This window comes from Chaetodon auriga, chromosome 22, assembly GCF_051107435.1.
Source record: "Chaetodon auriga isolate fChaAug3 chromosome 22, fChaAug3.hap1, whole genome shotgun sequence".
Classification (NCBI taxonomy): domain Eukaryota; kingdom Metazoa; phylum Chordata; class Actinopteri; order Chaetodontiformes; family Chaetodontidae; genus Chaetodon; species Chaetodon auriga.
The window spans coordinates 13,353,084-13,376,893 of record NC_135095.1 but is presented as its reverse complement, the minus strand read 5'-3'; the positions used below and the strand labels follow the sequence as shown (position 1 = coordinate 13,376,893).

Below are 23,810 nucleotides of genomic sequence, written 5' to 3'. Positions count from 1 at the left end.
AACAACATTTGTTTCTGCATCATCACTGAACGCACTATTGGAAACACTGTGGAGCTTCAGCCCCTTTTAAAGCACAAATAAATGCGAAGATACACGCACGCACACACACACACAGACACACACACACACACTGTGCCCAGGGCTGGTGACCTTCTGTGAGCAGCCAACCATCCTGTTTGTTCCACTTGAATGCAGGTATGTGACTGCTGCTTCTGCTGCTGCTCTGCAACTGCAGCCAGACGCGAGAGCCACCAAGCTGCCAGAGACAATGTGAGAGAGAGAGAGAGAGAGAGAGAGAGAGAGAGAGAGAGAGAGAGAGAGAGAGAGAGAGAGAGAGAGAGGGGGGAGGGTAGAGAGCAATAGAAAGATGGGCAAAAGGAAAAAAGCGGCAGGCCATTAAGCTCAGGCTGAAAGGACAACAAGTCCTAATAATGGAGGCCAAGCTGAGAGAGATGGCAGGTTAGGCTGACCTTCACAACTCCTGAATGACAGCACACATTTACACCCAAGTGAGTCCAGACGGGTGATGTGATGATGGGGCAACGCTGCTTCATTGCTGTGTGTGGTGACCATCAGAATTTGAAGCATAACATATCATATCGCTCATGATAATATCGGTATCATTTTTGATATTAGCATCATAAAGTAGAGGGTTGAGTACGAGGAGAGCCAAATATCCACAGACCACATTGGCTCAGCATCACCAAATCTTTAGCAAGTTGTTCCTCATATTTTGCAATATTGTCAAGAATATCAAATCACAGAAATACATGTGATATTATTTTAGGGCCACATTTCCCACCCTTCATCAGAACTGCATGAGAGGGCCTAAAAAGACGTGTCCAAGCATCAGGTAAGGATTTTACAAATCTCTTTTCTTCTCCTCTACATTTCATTTTCTTAATATATTCCTGGCTGCCTTTCTCTTGCCAAACCTCAATGATCTCACTGCTTCAGTCCATCTCTTTATCATCTGATTTTTCTTTTTTTCAACAACACTACAATAAAAAAAAAAATTAGCAGCTAACAACTCCACCAGCCGCTGTAACTTTTAACAGCCAAATTGGTTTTTTAAACAAGTGAGACTTGGATGCAAAACGCCTAGCCCTGAAGAAGACATGTCGGGTCATAGCCAAATTTTTGCAGCAATTTACTGGTGGCGAGTCTTAATTTCCCAGTCTGGCACACCAGACACCTCGCTGATGGAAGCGTAGCTCTCTCACAGTTGGGAAGTTAAGTGGGCTGCTGATTAGCTCGGTGTTGATTTGTCTGAATATTTCTAATCTGATGAAGAGCACGGCAGCCTAGAAAGACTGAGCAATTGTGCTACATTCATAGATTCACACATACAAGCACAGGTGGATGAATACACAGACAGATGGATGACTAACCACAGACGTAGTGCCAGAACGAGGGGGTGAGGCCTGGTTTGAACACTGATTAAAGGTGGCAGTGTGTCAATTCTAGTAGAGAGTGTGTAGTCTTTTGATGCAAAAACTGCCACAGATACACCTAAAATACACACTCTGCACTTTGTTATCAATAAAATTTGGTTTGGCTCAATCTATTAGGAAGGAACATCTGAACAGTACTGAAGGAAACTGACTCATATCTCCAACACTTAAATCTGGTGAACAAGCAAACAAAAGTTTTGTGATTTGTCAGAGTGAGTTTTATTTTGAAATTCCTATGAAATAAAGAACATGTTACACCCCTTTTATGATTAATGTGACACTCAGAGGAGAGCGCTCCTTGAAAAGAACATCATGAGCTCTACTCTAAATACAGTCCGCCTTCATAATCCCTCATTAACCTGTCTTCACATGCTGCACTCACACACTGACGACTGCGGTACGCACCACGTCGCTGCCCTCTGATTCACACATCACTGGACGAGGTTGCTCAAACCCGTAAGGCCTCACAAATTTTTGTAGTTCGGAAACAATGCACTGGTGTGAACTTGTTGAAGTATGTAAGTAATACCAGCAGTATCATACAGAATGTCTCTTCTTACATGGGAACTTAGATCGTTCCTTTGTTAATTCATTACCCAATCAAACTTGGAGAACAATTGAAATCAATAGGACTATGTTATTCATAAGGGTGCACTTTGTAAATCAATTTAGCCCCTATTATATCCCTGATGATTCCCCTTCAGAGAGAATGGTTAATTAATTCAATCGAGGGCACGTTTTTCTCTTTTAGTCTCTCCGCGTTCACTTGTAGCCTTTTATTAGAAGCTTACATCAAAAGGCTTAAAGCTACACATAAGAACAGAAAGGGACCGCATTTAGTTATGATTCATTTCATCTTGTTTAGATGCTTGGTGGGTTAGCTTCACTCATACAACAATACAATGATGATACAGATGGTATCAAAGGGAAGAATTGGACAGTCAGTAAAGGATGCGTACTGAAATAAAAAGTTAAACGCTGCCTGAACTCTTTTTGCTGTAAATCCAGTCCCTCTGGTCTTCAATGTAGTACAACACTCACTGAGTGCTAAGAGCTACCCGAAAAGGTCTGCTTTATAACTCTGCATTTACATTCTATTCAGTATTTTCTCCGTGATATTATGTACAAAATTTATCCCTGTCAATTACAACAAGCTGTAGAAAAGAATCCGTTTGGAATACGAAATGAGAGCGAGCTCTTTGGAGATCTGCATTGGTGTCACGTTAATGACTACAAAAGGTTGGCGTGGCAGAAAGGTGGACGACCCTGGATTTCCTGGTGCTCAATGATGTTGTCTGTATTGACTAAACCATTAGAGGCGGGGAATGATCAACAAGACGGACAATTGCTTCACTGAGGGGCAATCTGCCATATCAGAGCTTCTATGAGTCGTGGGGTCTTTATTTAAAATCGTGCTTTTTCAAGTGCCTCTACTGCACATATTGACTTTAACATGATGTTTAGTATAATATCTAATTCATTGGTAGTATAAGGTAAAGTTCCAATCCATACAAAAATCTCAGGGTTCGGTTTTTGGAAGCTGTACCTTTGGTGGGTCAGAAGCACAGACTGTATAAAGCATGCAGTCTCTGTGACGGCGGAGGTTTCTCAACAGCCATTGTTAAGCTCAGTAATAGCAGCTCCAGACGTCACCATCTGGTTCAAACCTAGCAGCTAGCTGTCACTCAAAGTGGCCAAGCCCATAATTACACATAACTTTAAGCCTTAATGTAATTCAAATGAGTGAGTTTTATAAAAAATTCACCCTTGGTAAAGTTGTCATGAATTAGCCAGAGAGACCCAAACTGTTTTTGTGCCAGGCTGTAAACACTGACTTGCTTTTGGAACCAGCCTCAAGTGGCCATTCGAGCTGGCTTCATTTACCAGCCCTGCAGGCTGCTGCCTGGTCAGGAGCAGTCGGACCTCTACTTTGAGGGCTGTTACTTTAGCCCATTATTACAGCCAAACAAAAGTGAAAAAACAGAACAATACATATTCGGTTATTAAGGTTTCAAATGTTGTACTGTTAAGACTTTTCAAACCGCAAAAACAAAACCCAAGATATAGATCTTACACAGGAAATGACAGCAAGACCACTTCAGCCGAGCAGCTTGTTTTTTGTTGTTATCATCAATGATTAATATTTACACGCTGCCCTTGACGGCTGATGAATGGTTGTATTTAGAAGTGCTGTAACATCAAAGTGGTGAAAAAGAACCTGTCTTTGCTGTTAAGTGCATATGGTCTTTTTTCAATTCTGGCTTTTCAAAACAATTTGACTCCCTGCCAATAACTGTTGTGATGAGAGGTTGGTGTCAGGTAAATCCTCGGAAGTGATAAAAGGTACCACACAGCTTGACTGAGTGACGGGAAGACTACCGGGGTTCCCCCCCCCCCCCGCTTTGGTTTATCGACTGGATGTGACACAACAGACATGAGGCCACTTTAGTTTTCTTGACAACCCCCAAATCAAATGAGTAAGTTGTCTTCATTGATCTTGATTGGACAGAGAGTTGAGTGACAGGTGTCAGGTTGGCCCAGTCCCTCTTGTAAAGTTAAAAGACATTAACCCAATACAACCGCCTGGCCTGTAAAGGCCCGCCTCCAAGGTTAAGAGGGGTTGTTGATGGTACATTAACCCTGATCGCTCACCTTGTCATGGCAGTCTAAGTAAGAGCAGTGGCTGTGGTAGCAGAGGCAGATCTGATTTACAGGGTCTGTGCAAAAGCTTCCTTGTCATTTCCTCCCTGCTGTCCTCATATTCAGATTGAATGCATGGCAGCCTTGCATCATAAAACACACAGACTGGGCTGAGCACACACAAACATGTATGTGCGCAGAGGCACGTTTGTGGCCTTGGGAAGAATTGTTCCAGGTTGAGCTACGATGTGGAAGCAGCATCGTTCCTGCCACAGTGTGCTAATACAGTCCGACCGCTCGCGGGCCTGCAAGGCCACACACACGGACACGGTAACAAAACACGTCAGCCACACACAGGCCTATTTGACAAGCTGTAAAAGCTGAAACCACACAACGTGATATAGTGATATCATGTTTGGGGAGGCAATTGGTTCAGCACATCAAACACAAAGAATTCCAGAGGCAGTTTTTTTTCCAATAACAATTTTTATCTGTGTAATAGAATAGCAACTGACCATCAACTGTGTGAAGCGGATGATTGCAAAAAGCGAAAAACAAAACAAAAAACACTGGACTCCATGCACAGTTTCCGGGTTCTGACTGTTTCCAATGATATAAAAAACAAGATCTAGGTTCAAGCTGAGGCTACGCTGACTGTGGATTTCAACTCTTGGACACACTGCTCGCCACTGGAACCCAATCAGTCCTAATCCTCTTAAATAAGAATATTAGAAAATAGGTGTCCACTTTCACATCCCAAGCCAAACACTGAGGCGAGAGAGGGAGAGCAGGAGAGGGATGGAGGGATGAGTTTCTCGGATGTGGTTACTTTGCAGATAAATTATGCATTAAAACTGCACAGGTGGCGCGGGACAGGGTTTTTAGGTGAAGGAAGGGAGCCGAGCAGCTGGGGAATTCATAACAGAAACGGGAGCGCAAGCGGAGGAGAGAGGGAGAAGAAGAGAGAAAAAGATACTCCCTAGCTTCATATCACAGCCAAGAGATGTTCGCCCATCACAGAGGCGGCAGGCAGGCAGCGGGGCTACTCAACCCCGGCTTACACGGCTAATATGACCCCCCCTTATGCTGCCACAGACACACACACACACAGACACACACAGACACACAGACACACACACAGACACACAAACACACACACACACACACACACACACACCTCTCGACCTAAGGCTATCGTGGTGGCAACTTGTTACACTTTTTAAATTGGCACAAATTGATCCGCTTAGACGTGTTGGTGCGTGCGTGTGTGTGTGTGTGTGTGTGTGTGTGTGTGTGTGTGTGTGTGTGGGAGGTGGGGGCGGGTCTGTCTGGCTATTAGCACCTACTTTAAGTAAGTTTATCTACACAGCACCTTTCAAGAGCAGGTGACTCCGAGTGCTTCGCAATGAAAGACAAAATAAAAATAGAAGGCAGAGCAACAGACATGAAATGCAGACATAAAGAAATGTTAAAAACATCAAAAGTGTAAAATCAAATAACAAGCGCTAACTTGCACCTGACAGAGAGTGGTGGTATGTGTGCGTGAACTGAAGGGGGGCATGGTGTTACCATGGAAACAGCAAATGTGGGTGCATATGTAATCAGGGAGATATGCGCACACACAAACCTACACCTGTGCCACCGGCCTCACGGGCGCCACCCTCTTTAGCTGGCATGGAAAACCAGAAGGCTGCGAGTACGAAGCAGCCATCGCTCACAGATCACACACACCGTCCCTGGAGGCAGTCACTCCAGCATGTGGAGCCTTATGTCAAGTGGACTGTTTTTTTTTTGTTTCTGTTTTTTTCCCCAAACCAAAGCAGTCAGCGTGTATATCTGCGGTCATTAAAAGATGATCAAGGCGAGCAAGATGTCGTCAGAGCAAAACAAAAGCAGCACTGGGGAATAAGCATGCAATTAAAGCCGACCAGCTGCAAGTGCGAGGGCACATGATACAGAGACTCAATCTTCAAATGACGCAGAGAGAGGGACAGGGAAAAGGAGAGAGAAGGCAAAATAATTAAACTGTAGCCAAGAAAAACATGTCTGATTGTGCATCATGATAACCTTGATAAAAAAGGAAGTGCTGCTTGAGGGAGGCTTGTACAGAGGCACAGGAGCACTTCTTTATAGGTCTGCTTGATTTGCTTTTGATTACTTTGCTTTTCTAGTCCTACCCTGATTTTGCATCTGTATGTGCGATCTGCTGGATGACTCCCCCCCGCCGCCATTGCTGCCTTTGTCCTTCACACTTATTCTGTGCTGCGTCCCCCTTCAGCAGCCGTTCTTATGACCTTGATGCCAAATGGGTGAAGTTCCGACTCCCTTTGTAAATGCGCCCGGCATGCCAGATTAAAGATGCACAGCATTTTGGCCCACCCCATGTCCCCTCTGCCCTTTGTTGTTCCTCTCATGCTCTGTCCTCTCTGAGATGCGTTTATCAACTCAAGCAGATTATTGTCTGTGAGAGCTCGTTCTGTCTGATCACTGGAAATTATGGAAGAGCTTAAAGTAACAAGGCGAGGAAGAGAATGAGGAAAGAAAAGAGTCGGTATAGAGTGATTAAGAAATAGGACTACCTCAATGTTACAATGTATAAGTACGCAATTAAAAGGCAATTAATCAACTTTTTAATTAACAGGCTAGTCTGTCCCGGGCTGCCAGCGTTGCCATGACGACTGGTTTTCCAGGGTGGCGTTATCTCTTCTCTCCCTTCCTCTGTGGTGGACTCCTGATCATTTTTCTCTCTGATCACACCTTCCACTCCATTGCTCTTCCACTCCCTATGCTCTCTCCATTTAAGAAGAGGCAAAAATAATAGAGATATGAAAAGGAGGGAGGGAGGCAGAGCCGGTGGGGATTACGGGAATGCGAGAGATGCGGGATAGCAGAGTGACAGAGAGGTTAATATGGATCTGGCAATGGCGAGAAGCAGCGATGGAAAGCAGGAGGGATAACTAGAAGGAAGAGGAGGAAACAGAAAGGGGGGGAGAGGAGGACGAGGGGGGAAAAGATGGCAGCATTATCACATCAGAGGTAAAGCCCCTTGAAGTCTCTGAATCGCTTCCCACATCTCACAATTTGTAGAGTGATTCAAAGGTCTGCTGTTGCTCTTGTGAAAAGCTGCTTTCCCAGCTTGAGAAGCAACCGAGCTAATCAGCATCCTTGTCGGTGGGACTAAGGCTGACATTGTCATCTGCATGTGCCAGAGCACAAACCCAAACTACTGTGGTGACAAAGGCGTGAAATCGAGGCCCAAAATTTAGAACACCGACCGCTGAGGGAATTTCTTCAGAGCATGGCTTTTGTCAGCTTTGTATATTTGTCAGTTGACCCAATCAGGTACTTGGAAAGTGATCAGACGGATTCAATGCTCAGTTCTTTGATTGCATTGATGGATGCGGAGAAAAAGAGGCTGAGAGGCCTGGCCTGATGACCGCATGGCTTGCAGTGCACCGCAGCAGCAGTAATCAATGGTAATACGTATGCATTGCTCAGCTTGTTTCGCCTGGTTTGAAACTTACTTGCAAAGTAAAGCATTCCCCATTTCCTGTTGGGATTGAGGCATCAGCACCACTGTACAGCCGAATGCTGCACCCCACGTAGCACATTAAAACCCTGCAAAATGTTTTGGCGAGACTTATACTGACACATAGAGGAAGTAGCAGAAATAAGCAGGAAAGGAAAGCAAGGTGGCAAATGAGGGAAAGAGACAGAAACTAACAGAAAAAGAGAGAAGGGTGCTGAGAGAGACTGGTACAACAGCAGGAATCGGAAGTGCAGAGATGACGAGAGCCTGTTTATGTAACTGTCTCTCCCCAAGGCATGAGAGAGAGGGGGGAAGAGAGCGACTCTGTAAAATGCACAAAAACATACTCGCAAAAACTAGCAGAGTGGTCCCATTCTCCAGATTTAGAGTGTTTTCTGCAGGCTAGCCAACCAGGAGACCGAACACAGTAAAAGTGGCCTGACCTAAATTACTCCAGGAGACGCTCAAAAATTCTCTCAAACCTGGATATTTAGAAAAAGCGTGTCATGTTAGTGAAACAGAGGCAACAGAGGAGGACAGGCGCAGGCTTATTTCAACACCCTTGCCCGCCCCGTTAATAAACCCTTCCACTTCCTCTTACTTTGACTGATGAGATGGAATAAGCCAGCCACACCCCTAATGGTCAGTCAAAGACAAACACTAAGTGGAAAACACTGAAGTGAGCAGACAAATAGCAACACTCACGCTCTGATGTCCATCTGAGTATAATGAAACCACGGAAGTGTAACTCAAACACGATCCAGTCCTTTAATCCTCACATACAGCAGTCCTTCCAACCCTACAACACGCCCTGCTTCCTTGTATTCATTCATCTTTTCCTCTTTCTGCAAGTCACTGTACTTCAAGGTTGACAGCCCATGAAAAAGTACCCATCCATTTTCCATTAAGGGCGAGCATTTTTTTGAAGGTTTAGCAAACACGTTGAATGCCTTTCCACAAACCAGCAATCTGCAGTGCACTGGCATTTTATAACTTAACTAGGGTCACGGGACCATATTTTATTTTGTTGGACAGTGTGACGATGCCTGAAAGGCCAATAAAGACACTAAAATACAGTATGAGCCTCACAGATAAAACTTGAGCTGACAGGTATGGCCCTCTCCAGTCGGCAGAAATGTGGCTGAAATCGTCCCTGTGCTGTTGGAACACGGTGCACAAGCATGACAGGAAACTGCAAACACAGGAACGTAAGCTAACATGCAGCCATTGTTAATGAGCGAGCAGTTCCAGGGTCTGCTTCATCAAACATGCACTTAAAGACAAATTAGCGGAAGAGTTTTCCCCAAGTGTCTCATTCAGAGAATCGACAGACTTCGCAACTTCTTCTCGGGTGTCCTTGTTGGAAACGGCACTTCGAAGAGGTGCCTTTAGAAAGACCAGGGGACAGTGGGAGAAAAAAATTGCATCAATGAATCAATGCACTTTGCATTTCCTTCACAGGGAAAGCGTTACAGAGCATGTGAGGTATAGGGAGAATAATAAATAAGACGGTTAATTCAGGGCTTACTTGGGGAAAGAGGGGAGAAGGGGAATAAGGGAGCAGAAAGAGAAAGAGGATGACTTAAAGACGGGATGATGAGAAAGAAGAAATATGGGGACGATTGCGTGTAGGTACTTAGGCAAGGCCAAACGAATGAGAGGAAGAAACAGTGGAGGAGTTGAACAGATAAAAAAAGTAAGAAAAGCAGAAGAATGAGAGGCAGTGGGGGAGTCGCTGAGACGAATGGAGGAAAAGAAAAAGCAAATGCACTTAGGAGTGGAACCGGCTGCTCAACCAAGACCAGTCTGCCAATGTGTGGAGGACTCTGTGTCTGTGTCTGTGAGCAGGTATTAGGTAATAAACAGAACTGATGAGGCGTAAGCCTCCAGACTGGATATGAGCATCTTCTCTCCATTCTGGCTAAGAGTAGACTGGTCTGATCTGCCTCAGTGTAGACGAGGCTAGAATACCCTGTGTGTATTGGAGGAACAATAACAGCAACATAATAATCAGAAATAATAACGCATATTTGAAAAGGTCAGAGGCATCGGAGGCAACTAGCACATCGTATCTTTTAGGTGACAACAGGGCAGTGGGGCAAAGTCAACAAGGACTGATCTTAATGCCTTGGAACTAATAAAACCGGAACTCATTAAATGGGGCAAGGTTTGAACCACCAACCAGCAGAGAGAACATTTAAATGGTGCCCTCAAGAAACAAATATTTAGCATTTCATTAGACAGCAGAGAAAAGCAAGGGAAACAGGGAGGGAGGAAGGAGGGGAGGGGTATTTCACTGCCGACCCATATTAAATGGGAGTTAAGTGTGGCTCTGAGCAAGGGCCCTAAAAAATGTCAAAGTGTGTGTAAATGACTATAACTTGCGTGTCGTATTTTTAGTGCAAACGCAGATAGCATAGACTGTTTCCTTTCCTCCCCTGATTAAACAGGGGCGATTAGGGAGGACACCTGAAGCAAGGCGAAAGTGTGCAGACTTAATGCTTTCACAGCATCTGGCTGATGACTTCAAAAATAAATAAATGTCAGTTATCTGCGGGGGGAAATGTCACCACTGCTTCTATCCATAACGGATGTCCACATGAACGGCGTGGCCAATACATCATAGCGGGGTTGTGCGAACAAACTGCTGCAAGGTTACAGGAAAGTCGCCAGTGGAAGCTCATTCATGTCGAAATGATCAAATCCTTTCAAACTATAAAATTCATTTAGACACAATGTCGACTAGATGACTTTTCATAAAGGATGAAGAGGAAAAAAAGCACACCAATAGACTAAAGGTAATATTTTCAAGGATAAGTAGCTTCAGATAAATATGTAAACACCCACAAGGCTGCATCAATTAATGGCCTTTGCGCAAGGTAATAACCTTTGCAGCAACTGACTAATCAAAGCGCTGCAGTCTGAGGTCAAATGTACGCGTGTTAAAATTCAAGGCTCGCTGCCTGTATTCCGTGCGCTCATTCTGGTGAAGGGTAGGAAGCAGTCAGCCACAACCAGCCCTCAGCAAACCAAGTGGAAAAGTGTCTCCTTACAGTGTCCCAGGAGGGACAAACCAGGAAAAAAAAAAAAGAAAAAAAAAAAGGAGAACAAATAATCCGCTAGCCCAACTCCCGTCAGTGCGTGTCCTTCACACTCACTTTCATCGGCAGAGATGGGGGAGAAATTGGGGCGGACGAAAAAAAAAAAGAGGGAAGCCCCAAGATAGAGGAGGCAGGGAGATGGAGAAACGCAGGCGGGCAGACCTGGGGGCTTGTGTTTTCTATTGCGGGTGGCAGAGCTGAGCATGTGTTAATCAGCTATAATGCAACGCACTATGTCATGTCACATTATGCTCTCTGCCAGCGTTTCACCTCCTTTTCACTCTTTTCAGCCCTCTCTCTCCTCTTGTGGCCTCAGCCCATCCATCCCCAGAGCAGAGTGAAGGGGTGGAGGGTGTATGGTGGGGTGGGATCGGGGGCGGTGTGGGTGCGTATGTGTGTGTGTGTGTTGGGGTGGGTGGGGGGAGTTTTTCTCCACTGATGAACCAGAGGCAGCCGTAAACCTGCCCCTGAGGACCTCTGCTAAGAGCCTGCAAGAATCCTGTGCATGACTGGAGAAGGGAAAGCACAAGGCCAAGGACATACAGACAGATGCATGTAAACACATGCGCAGGATCATATACATAACAATGAGCATGCATGCAAATGCAAGTTTAACGATACAAACAAAACAATGGAATGTGGACAGTAAGGACCATATGCATTCGACTGAAACAGCAGCACAAGCACATTAAGTACACAGACAAAATGTTGCCCTAAACAAAAAGGCCTACTTCCTGCTTTTATGCTTCATCAAGTAGAATATTTCATCTGAGAGTGTGTGCTCCTCAGGATTGTCCTGATGTCCTTGTGGCTGGATGCATTTTTCAGATGACATTTTCAAAGTCAGTGTGTAATCCTGCAACTCGTGTAAATGTATAATTCAGCGCGCAGAAGGTGAGACTGCTGAGACGGACTCACGTCATTGAGTGCATCTAGTTTTTAGGTTGCTTAAGTTTTGAAACGGTCCGTGCGCCTCACTCTGCAGGTGAGCGGCGTGTGCGCGAATGCACAGCCATCGTGTCAGACGAAGCAGATGAGGATGGAAAGAATGTTTGCATGTGTATTCGCGATACTGCAAGAGGAGCTGACAGACTGCTGAATTTGCAGCTTGGAACTGGGGAAAAGGAGAATGAAGACAGAGAGAGCGAGAGAACTGAGGGCTGGGGTGTAAATAACACACACATCACTGGGCCCACTGATCTCTTTCTCTGTCTTTCTGTCTCTGTGCCTCAGGGCACTGAGGGTCCAGCTTGCCGTCTACAGTGGGTGTGGGGGGGCTGTCACCGGAGAGCGTGTGCATGTGTACGTCTGTGTTTGCATTGTCGGTCTGCACATGCTCAAAGTGTGTTTGAGCCAAGCAGGAGAGGGACAGTGAGAGTAGGGTATGTGCACGTGCGGAGCCTCCCTCCATCTGCAACCAAGTTTGTGTGTGTGTGTGTTTGTGCGGATGTGTACACATCGCACTGAGAATCATATTATGTAATCTTTTAGCCATATGGAAAAAGCCTCCGTCAGCTCTTTGCTTTTGTGTGGTAGGTGGTTCATTTTGTGCACGCAGCGCTGAGAAGAGAGATGAAGGCCGGAGTAAACTCACGCACACACAAAGAGGCATACAAACATTATGGCATAGTAAACAAAGGGAAAGGAATGCAGTCGCACGCGGATACACCCATTTGCACACATCGTGCGGAGAGACACCATGCAGACACACAAACTGAAGCCTGGGAATTGGCGGTATATAACAGAGCGTACAGTCCTCTCCATCTTTTCCAGAGATGTGAGGCCTCACACGGGTCACCTCTCCCATTGTGGCCACCCTGCAGGCAATAATGTCCCCTTGCTGTGATCCTGCTGTCCTTTCACACTTGCCAACAAACCATGCAACCCTCATCTTGCTTGTGTATTGACACGCCGGCACTGGGGCCAAACGTTCTTGCACTGGATGTGTTAATGATTTCCAGCATGGGATGGGGTCCCCTGAGCCACTGATCTTAAAAGGTGGCAGGCTATCACAAAAGCTTTATTGCTGTTCTGCTGTGTTACATGGCATTGCTCTGAATTTCCTACTTTTATTTATTTAACTTCATCTTTATTTGAAATTTACTGAGATGTGATTTAACTTTGATTAAATACTGGTAATATAATTTTAATACATTTGCAAAGACTTAACATATCATATGACATCAATACACTGTAGACTACTAAAAACTTAGATGTTACACTGTACTTTATTCAACCGATGCAAAGTAATAGCCCTGCTGTGGGATCACAGCGTAGGGAAAAAAGTTAAAGTGCTTGAGGCATATTCATTAAATTCAACAGCTATAATCTGACACACTGTTAGTTAGCTTGTGCTGTGGAGGTACTGTGTCGCATTGTGCTCTGGTTTCTAATGCTGTTTCTGAGGATTAACATAATCATCATCAGTAGTAGTGATAGTAGTGCTACTCCAAATACATAAAAACACAGGTAACCTTGATTTGTAAAGAGCACATATATAGGTGGTGCTTAAAAACCTGAACAGAAAAGATGATTTGACCACAGCAGGCTGAGAACTGCTGCACCATGAGTCATCGAACTGTACTAACCTGCTACTTACAGCAACAACACTGTGTCCTAGTGAGCCAAAGCGATAATGCTGGCCAGAGGAGAAGCCAAGACGTTGGACTTTAGAGGTTATTTGACTCGCGATTGCTGTTGTGCCGCAGTACGTAATGATGTGGACGATATAGTCGAAACACAAGCAAGACTAGCAAAAATAGATTGCCCATGGGTGAGGTGATGTACTGTGACTTTTGGCACAGTTTTAGCCACTCATCTCCTAAAGGGCGGAAAAATGCAAATCACCAGTGACATAATGATTCTCCTGGCCCTCCATCTTTGAGGCGGCTGAGCAAAATGCTGCCACTGACACCATTTCATTCTCCCATTAGTTTTCCGGTATTTGAAAGGGCCTCTGCACATAGCTGACACCACATATCCTCTAAAAAACATCATGTAAAGAAACCATAAGAGAAGTTAGAGCCCATGAGGTGTAATAATAAATTATAAAAGACAGAACTGTGACATTTGACCTACAGGCATTTTAATATCCTGTATGTGCATCATGTATTATTCAACCCTGTCATTTACAGGTATGTAACATGTCTGAATAACTACTGAGTGCTGTGACATTAGTTACCTTGAATCAGCAGTTTTAAATACAACACGTGCATTATGCATGGTCTGCAGGATGCACACAGTACACGTTTGCTGAAAGTCTTCAGCAGAAGTCCAGGTTTATTAAATTAAGATGAGGGGGTTTGCAGGAGTTGGCACTCTATGACCAGACAAAGTGCCTTTCTTCTTTATTCAAAGTTCACCCATTTAGAGCCTCACAATGGACTGCTCTGAAACCGTTCCAAAAAGCAACTGAGGAAATGCAAACAAGCTGTGCATGCGTGTGACCCTGAGACCACAACCTGCAAATCTGCAAGATATATTACACCATATTAAGTAAAGCTTTTCTATTATCTCACTATTCCATTCAAACCTACAGGGGAGAGTGTGCTGCAAACAAAGAAATCAAGATGTGAAAGAAGCAAATCATTTAATGGAAGCCCACGTGTTAAGAATGTTTTTTTTTTTTTTTTTTTACGTATGTGTCATCAAAGGGACCTCTCTGGCACTACCTGACTCATTTTAAAAGGTTTCATCTTCTCATAGGCCATGTAATCTCAATTTTTAAACGTGACTAAGACTGAAGTTGCAAAGGATTTTAACATAATAGAGTGACATGGGAGCTGCACTAGAATTTCTGTGATGACTGGAATGGCTAAGGAGGAGGAAATAAGGAAAAACACAGTGCCAAAGAAATCTCCAAAGTGGCTGGTAAAATCTGAAAACTTCAGCACTTCCTCCTCAGTCCTTTCAAACACAGCTGGGGCATTTCATTTTCATCCAGGCATGACAAGCAGTTTCCTCAGCAAGCATTCCTGTTACCTCTCAAATGGACTGGACGTGTATCTAGCTTGGTCATTAATTTAATATCACTTTCTGTGATTGTCACGGACGTTGTTCCTGTCTCAACACTATAGAGTGTCCATTTGTTAAATCACAAGGCAGCACTGACAGCAGTAAGCAATAGATGGGAGGTGCAATCATCCTGCTTGCCCCAGAATGCGATTAAGGCTCAATTCTTCACAAGGCCTAATGCAATCTGAAAAGCAATAACAGTAACGATTTCATGTGTGCCAAAAATCTCTCAGCAGAGGGAGGACAGCCAGGGACTAACACGAAAATGGTTGAAGCTAAGAGGAGATAGTTCGCAGGAACAGTGATGGGATTTGGCTAAAAGAGACCTAAATTAGTGACACAGTGGGTAGAGAGTCAGCAACAGAATGAGTCAAATTTACTTTGTTATTTCACTCAAAACCTCCATAAATGAGCTGCTTTATTATTAATCCCCATCTTTTTTCCGTGATATTACCAGATGACTGCCACAGGTTATTTCACTATGAGAGGCCAAGAAAAATGGGAAAGGGAAGAGAAAAGATTGCAACCCTGAAAGTGTTTCAATGGCTTCGGGGCTTAGGAAAGCATTGAGAATGATATTAATAGAAAACGGACCGTTACTGTGCAAATCAAATGTCCTCAATGGAAATGGCTGCACCTAAAACATGCAATACCATGTGGACTTCCACAGAAATGCTCTTGTTGGAACAGGACAGAATGCAAACCATAACTAATCCTTGAGTGAAACCAGTCCACTAGAGGCAAACTTCCTCCAGCCTGAACTCAGAGACACGGGCCTATTAGCTTTGCTAAAAGCCCAATTATCTTGATTCATCCACAGCGTGTTCCTGTTTAGCCAGGTGTGTGATGTGCTGACTGCTGAGAAGACACAGCTTAGATGGGAGGACAGGGAGATGTTGCTTTTTGCACAATCGTTGAAAACAGTGAGAAATCATAAATAAAAAGCGGGTGGGATGGGGGTGGGGATTCCTGGTTAGCTGTCGAAATATTTGGCTTGCGAGGCAAGCTGCGTGACCCTTGAGAGAGCGAGCCAGAGGCAGCTGAAGTGAAATGAAGGGACAAAAAATTGCAACGCGCCGATATAATCAGACATGCTTACAATGCTAGTCAGCCAATCACAGCAAGTCCAAGTGTTGCGATTTGCTTTGTAGTACAAAACTGTTCGGTCTGAGGCATGTGCTAAAGTATACTCGCGAACAGGCCTTTTGGCCACGTGACAGTCAAGTCGACTGGACTTGCAACTCTGGATTCCACCCAAAAAGAGGAGAAAGCTGAAATAAGATTATGTACTTCAATCAGTCTCCGCCAAGGACACGTCACCAAGCTCAATGTCAAAACGATGCTGCTTCAAGTGCTTTGATGGCTGTCGTTGATGGACGGGTGAAGTATAGGGAACAGCAGCACCGGATCCTGGGTTTATGCTTCTAAGGGATGTTTTTTCCCCTCAAAAAGGGTACAAATGATGTCGCTGCCTGACTCACTCTGACACTCTCACAGTCCATGCCAAGGAAGGAACCGTCCTGCATGATCCAAACGTTGAAAAGCAGCAAAGAGGAACAAGGGCATGACACAGGGCATCTGAGAAGACATTAATCCGGTTAATAAGAAGGGATTCAATGATGATGAGCTGAAGGAGGAGAGGAAAGAAAAAAAAGAGAGAGGGGGCAGCGAGTGAAGAGGGTGAGCATAAGGATGTGAGAAGACTGAAGAGGTTAAAAGGAAGACACTGGTCTGTGAAGAGGGCTGAGCAGGATTGAAGGAAAGGGGCGGACAGTGATGAAAAGAGGAGAGTCGCGTGACATGAAATATCTTTAACAGGGGCTGTCATATCCTCTTTCTTTCTCCACTTTCTCTTTTCCTTCCTCCTCTCTCCCACTCCGAGACCCATCGGAGTGTGTTAATCTCCTTCAAGGTTGGGTAATTACAGAAAAAAAACCTTGCTCAACAAAAAGCACACTCTGGTTATTACTGAGGGCCGATTGTTGATTCACCTCTTCATAATTGGGCCACTCCAATTACTTGCGTGTTTCTTTCCTCTGCCTGTTTACAGCGGCTGGGATCCATTTCTTTCAAGTCAACGTATGGCTTACTATTGACAGAAAAAAAAACAACCAAAAACCATTCACATTGGTGAATGGTTAAAAGCTCTGATTTGCCGAGAGTAAGAAGAAACAAGAGCTTCTGGGAGCATAAATTGATTTCCCTCTCATTACCCCGCGTCTTCACAAATAAATAAATAAATTGAAAAGTCTCTTGAGGCACAACCAGCTATTGACAAACCACACCTGTTCATTCTCCGGGGAACTTAAATGAAAGCTATAGCCAATGTCTCCGCAGTCGAAATCTCCGCTCCCAATCCACTTTGAGCCAAACTGCTGCTATCTTGTCAAATCTATTTCTCTCAGCTGCAGCATGGGAATACTGGAACATCACATGAATAGCTGCAATGAGCTGTCTCATATTACAATGACAAAATGCAGTGTTTTTGCAACAAGTCTTGTTTACAGAGATGCCTGGTAAGCTAGAATTTGTTTTTCTACCCCTAGGAGAATCCAAATATACACAAGAATGCTTTGCAAAACCAGGCAAGAGATTTAAGAAGAGGGCATGAGCACTGCTTGGCAACAACCGACTCATTGTTAAAACATGAAATAAGTTTATACAGGGTCTGTCTTATAGCTGAATCACGCAAATGTCGGCGCTGAGAGCATGACAATAGGTTCTGACAGGGCGACACGCTTTAAAGAGATTTATGTAAACAATAGCTTAGCCATAAATAACCGTAATTGGGAACAGAATTAGGAATGTGCCCGGGCCTGCGATTTGAGCCTCGTGCATGTGTGGGGAAAATGGGTTTGCTGTGAGGATCCAGATATTGTTCCAAGAGATGCTGATACGCGAGATGAAAACATGCTGAGCTCTAGATAAGGCTCTTCTTCACGCCCTTTGGAACGCTTCATTTAGAACACAATCACTTTGTCCCACTGGTCTCATTGTAGCAAAAACTCATATTCACTTAACTCACTCGAACTAAGCAGTTTTGGTTCAGGATGCTCCTGCAGAAAGCCTCAATCCCCCCTTGTTGTACTGAGTCCCTGCAGGACCACCAACGCACAGTTTTCTTTAATGAGGGTGCGTGTGTCCGCGTGCGTGCACACACCCTCCCCACTGCACTTCATTACGACAACCTTGTTTTTCTTGTAGGGACGCCTGACACAGCAGTACCCACTGATGTCTTCCATATCCACAGCCGTAGGGACAATAAAGAGAGGGCACTGAGAAAAAAGGAAGAGAGGGAAGGAGCTGGGAGGAGATGCGATCTACCTTACCTTGCCTCAGCCTGCACGCAGACAAAGACCAGCCACGACTTCAAAAGAGAAAGAGAGAAAAAAAAATTACCAAGCTCTCAGCTTTTCTCAAGATGGTCTCTACGGGTTAATTAGAACACCAAGCCCCACCTCATATCTGCCTTCAAGTTGCATACCATGCATTCACACACACACACACACACACACACACACACACACACACACACACACACACACACACACACACACACACACACACACACACACACACACACCGGACTGCCCTGCGCTCCACTAACACAACACTCTCCACTACACACACCCACTCACAAACAAATCAGGCTGTGGTTGATCTGTGCACCGGTGCCTGTGGCAAACTAAGATCAAACATAATCACTGTCTGTCTGTTCTACCCGGGCCCCATTCTGTCGTCTCTCCTCTCGGCCCTGTCCGCACTCAGGTTCGCTCAAGTCAAAACCTTGCGGTGAAAGTCAATCTGTCTCGACGCAGCAAAGGGGGTCGGAAACCGGTAGTGAAATTGTCATCGGAGGTGTCAGGAATGTGCCTTCTTGCTGCGGTTAGATTTAACGTGGCAGGGTCGGTGTGCTCACATCACTGGCAAGACTGTTTGTTTTTTTTTTTGTAAATCCAGACCAAAGATTCACCTGCGCAGCACTCTACAGATCTTTAGCTCTCTGTTTCATCGTTTTGAGAAAAGGAAGACACAGATGGAGAGTAACTGTGAGAAAAACAGGGGAGCTCAGAGCAAGAAAGACGAGGAGGAGCACACTGACTATGAGCATGATAGATTCAGAGACGGGAAAAAGAACACAGTCCCTTCTTGGCTCCGGCAATACATCACGTTTATATGGGGAGAGGAGGCATTTGTGTCTCCTAAAGGACCCAAACAGGCACAAGTGAGTGGAAGAGAGAGAATGGAAGAGAAGGAGGGAGGGAGAGAGAGGGTAAAAGAAATATGTTACTGAGATAGAGAGGAAGAGGACAAGGATGACAGCTGGCCGGGCACTTCATGCATCTGGCAGGGGTGACTCGTGGAGCCATAATGAAAATGCAGGGCGAGATCAGGATCAGTGTGAGAGAGGCCTCCATCCATCAAAGGACTCCCATCGAGGAAAGGAAGCTTCAATGATAATGGCAAATATGTGGCTATTCTCAAGCCCAGATGGAGCATTTCCACATTATTGTAGCTGTAAGTAAAGGTGCTGCCTGCATGCTGTTCATACAGTACATCAGAATATGTGTCTTGCTGTTGCTTCTCATGATTGAATGGGGTGTCATGCTAGATATATTGATGCGTCCTCCTCTAGTTTCCTTCCTGACACACATTTTCCGCCATGATAAAAAAAGCTTAGTTTTGTATTAATGGAAGCCGAAGGTCACGGCACCACCTGTCCTAATTGGCTGTCAGGCTGGTGAGGGGGATGGGCTTTGCCTTTGACAAGGGCATTGTGAGGAAGTTTACAACAGAGAATAGTTGCTGTTGAGAGAAGAGATGCCTGGAAGAATGTGGCTGACTTCTCTTATTGGAACAAACTGCTTTTTAGGGTCATCATTCCTGCTGACTTCATCTTTACCTCTAATAAAGAATCAAGTATCAAGTCTTCCTTTAGTGAATGTGGGATGACTGTGAGTAGATAAATTCAGGTGCTTCTTTCACCACTTGGAAGCGACATGTGGACAGTTTCATGCCAGTTGTGGTCATCGCTCTGATAGTTTAATAGGATGTTTGGAACAGCAGCGTGGAAATGAGGCCTACCTTCTCTTTCCTCTGTCGGCATCCCTCCTCTGCTGAGACCAGGGTTTTGTAGTAGGCGCTGCGCTCTGCTGTGAAGTGGACCTTAGACAGAGCGTTCTCTACCAGCGCCACTGACAGATTCACACCCTCGATGTGCAGCCAGCCAATGAAGTTCCCTGCTTTGTCCATGCTCTCCACTTCAACTTCAACCTGGAACAGAAGGATAGAGGGGAGGGCAGGAGGAGAAGGAGAGGAAGATAAGAGGCCCAGTTAATGTTCTGTACCCTCCATTAGGTTTGAGATTCCATTACAACACAGAAGAGAAGGTGTGCTGGGGGGCGGTCCTGTGAGGAGACACCACTGTTCTTAAACAGACACATCAATGGAGGCCTGTGAGCTCATTATTGATTTGGTGGGACACACACACAGATCCCGTTTCACTCCAGTTGTGGTTTTCCAAATCAGTAACATCTGCTCTCGTGTCCTCTTGTTTTTGTGTACACTGAAGCAAACCTTTCTTAGACATTCTCAATCAAGCAGTGCCGCCAGCTTTCAGCAGAGGCAACTTCAGAGTCTCTTTGAAAACAATAAAACTCAAGTGCACAAATCCCAGCGCCTGCACAAAAGTATGAGTGGCCTTAAATTAGTGTTGTGTATGCACTTCAACCTTAATTAAGACTCTAAATACTGTCATCCTACTTTTTTGCAATGTAAATCATTTGCAATTAGTGACACCCAAGCTGCAATTCCCTTAAGTTAACAAATGAGGGCACTGCGATAGCTAACCCTGCTGACAAAGTAGGAAAAATCTCACAACATTTCCCATGATGGACTATAACCAAATTCTGCCTATTCAGGCTAATTATCTATTCATTACATTTTGTTTCATAAGTGATGGACGACCGGGGAAAGAAGGGGGAGGGGGGGAATCAATCGATTTTTTTTTTCCTACTCTACAGCCTCCGTCAGCGAGAAAGTGAGAGGGCAGGTGTGCTGAAGAGATAGGGAAAAGTCAAGCGATTAAGACTCGGGGCTGCTTAGCCCTGCAGCCACAAGGGAAATCTGAGGGGAATTAAGTTTGTAAACTGCTCTGCCTTGTTCTCAACTAAAGTAAAAAGCCTTTATTAATGAATGCATAATATGTTCTATTATTAAGCATAAAATCGACAACCCAGGCATACACATATATTTCAGCTTTCTGGATCCAGTTACCATGTGGATCAAGCCATCAGCAGTATTGTAAATGACTAAAAAGTGTCGAACACTCATTTGTAATGCAGCGAGTCAATGCACCAATGGCTCAAAGGCACAGTGTGCCTATAATTCAGCTGTTTTCTATTAAAAAAAATAACCTTAATAATAATTCCTGTGCTCATCTCTAACATGTATAAAAGTCATGTAAAGGCTCCATAAAAGACTTTTGTCCACCCTTCCAGGTTCTGAGTGTGATATAATCTAAGTTCTCTCGCAGCTCATCTGCTTTCTCTTCCCTTCCTCTCTTCCTCCGTGCTATCTCAGATACTCACCCCATGTTATCTCTCTTTGTCTTTAAGTGCAGAAGCAGTTACGTAACCAGGCTATTAGAGCACCACTGGTCCTCCAAGCACCCAAATGTCAAATGGGGAAGTGGGCGAGTGCTGGGAAATAGCTAGAATGGCTCGAACCAACTTAACTGTCACAACTACCACTAAGGCAGCAAACGCAAAACAAAAATAAAACAACACTGACAACCAAAAACAACACTTTTTGCTGGGAACAATTCCAATTTGGAAGAAAAATTGAAAGCTCCACTTCCGGACTAAATCTGTTCCACAAGCTGTTATAAAATCTTTGCAAAAATGAGAACAATAAAGTCTGCACACTGAAAGCTCCTGAACCAAAAACTACTATCACCACAAAAAAACAAAGGGGGCGATAGAAAGATACCTCTTCCTTACCATGAGTGGAAGGCTTCTGATTACCCATTTTTGGTCTGATCAGCCTTTTGCTTTGCAGGGGAGGTTTAAGAATCATTCATTAGCTGAACAATACCTCAGAAACATGAAAAAGAATCTCCACAGAGATTTCAGTTCGAGTGCAGAAAGCTATCTTGAGGTCATGGAGATATTCTCTCTCTGTCGCTACTCCTGTCGACAAATATGTCTCCAGTTTAAGCATGCGAGCATCCAGAGGTGACGAGAGGGAGGTTCAGATATGCTAAGGGGAGGGTGTAATTGCACTTAAATTACTAGAATCACAGACACGTGGTCTTACACTCTTTCGATCATAATAGAACAAATTAGTCTGTGCTTTTCCCAGACTGCATATAGAAGAAACTTCATTTACCACACACTGCTAACCTTATGGAAGAAAAATTAGCCTGCGACTGAGCACGGCACAATGTGACTAGAGGGGTGTCGTGACTGCACGCAGCATTAATAATAACAAATGGGCCAACTGAGGAATGTCTAATATACGAGTATACAGGCAAAATTAGACAAACAGCAGCCAAGTCAACAGTCACACGGGCTAAAGACACACACCAGCCTGTCAAACACACACTGAAGTGATGACTGTCAGTCGATAAGCCCAAATATCACATCATCTGCACACTTTTTGAATACTAATGAGTGACTTTTAGGACCGACTCAACAAGTAAAAAAATAAAATGAAAAAAAGTATGCACTGTGCACATTAGCGTTAATTAATGTTACACCAACAAATCAGATGGAGCAAACCGCCAAACTACAAGAGGATAATTCAGCTTAACCAATTAGTCATTCCACAGAAAACCACCCACATCTGTTGTCATATTTATCTTTCTGAGAGTGTGATAACCAGCCTGAAGTCAGAAATGTATCCAAATTCCAAACCTTAGGTGACCAAGTTTTGAAAGGATCGCTGAATAAAGAGACAACATTTCACCAGGCAGCGGGGAAGAGACGGAAGAGGCCAATAGAGAGGTCAAATGTGAAATTAAGAGGGATAAATTAATTCAGAAGAAAGGAGCACAGGCCCATTTTTCCACTGGCAGAATAAGATCAGCTTGGAGAGGCTGTAAATCCATGGCAGGACTGCAGAGTAATACTAACGCTGGCACAATATGTCACACTTAATACGGAAAATGGACTGATAACAGCTCGTTTATCCACTGAGCTATCAATGTCAATAATGAACGCTTCTCTGTCTTAGTGATTCTTATTCTGCTTTTTGGTTGTTTTTTAACTGTTTGTTTTTTATAGATATTTTTCTAAGACACAATTTGTATCTACTGCTCTGCTGTTGTTGAGCTGTGTCTGTAATAAAGTTACAGCATCTGACTTTGAGATACGACATAAAGTCAAGTCATTTTCAGAATTTGCCATAGTTTTTATTCTTTACACAGAACAAATGATTACTCAAGGAAATAATATAGAAATCTATTGAAATGTAAATAATCCCTAAGGATTATTGTAACCTCTGAGGCACCGTTCTAACATCATTCCCTCTTTGTCTCCCTACTTTGCATGAACAGTACCACCTCAGAGCTGGGGAGCTCAATCTAAAGACCGAAGTTTTACAAATACACACACGCAAATGAAATTTGAGTTCCTCCTCCCTTTAAAGTAAATAGCTTTGGTCACAATGTGGAGAGGACAGGGGAGGCGGAGTGGAAACTGCTTTGAGTAGAGCCCAGATGGTTCCCAGCGGAGGCCTCCTCCGAGCCAAGATGGCTCCCGCTGGAACACAAATGGGCTCTGGTAATCTCATAAACGCCGGGATTGTGTCGACACAGTGGACGGAAAAGAGAAAAAAGGCAAAATACACATACACTCAAAGCCATGCGTGTGTGCGCGCAAGCACATACACATGCGCGGTCATTCACGAGTACAAAAGACAAAGCCATTTGGTACCATTGAAGTGAAACCTGGCCCGGGGGCATGTTTTAAAACTGCAGCAGATTTAATTCACTTAGCTGTTTGAAAGTGAGAAGAAAAAAAAAATCAAAAAAGACTGCGGTAGGTGACACGTCATGTCAGAGCCAAACGC

At 44.3% G+C, this 23,810-nt stretch overlaps 1 protein-coding gene across 1 annotated transcript in view; it reads right to left on the bottom strand.

The window, feature by feature from the left end:
• snd1 (staphylococcal nuclease and tudor domain containing 1) overlaps positions 1–23,810 on the bottom strand; it is a 165,660-nt gene that overhangs the window by 41,708 nt on the left and 100,142 nt on the right. Inside the window, exon 17 of the mRNA XM_076722355.1 lies at positions 19,824–20,012. Within this exon, the coding sequence (XP_076578470.1) occupies positions 19,824–20,012 (189 nt within the window). The remainder of the gene's footprint in view (positions 1–19,823; positions 20,013–23,810) is intronic.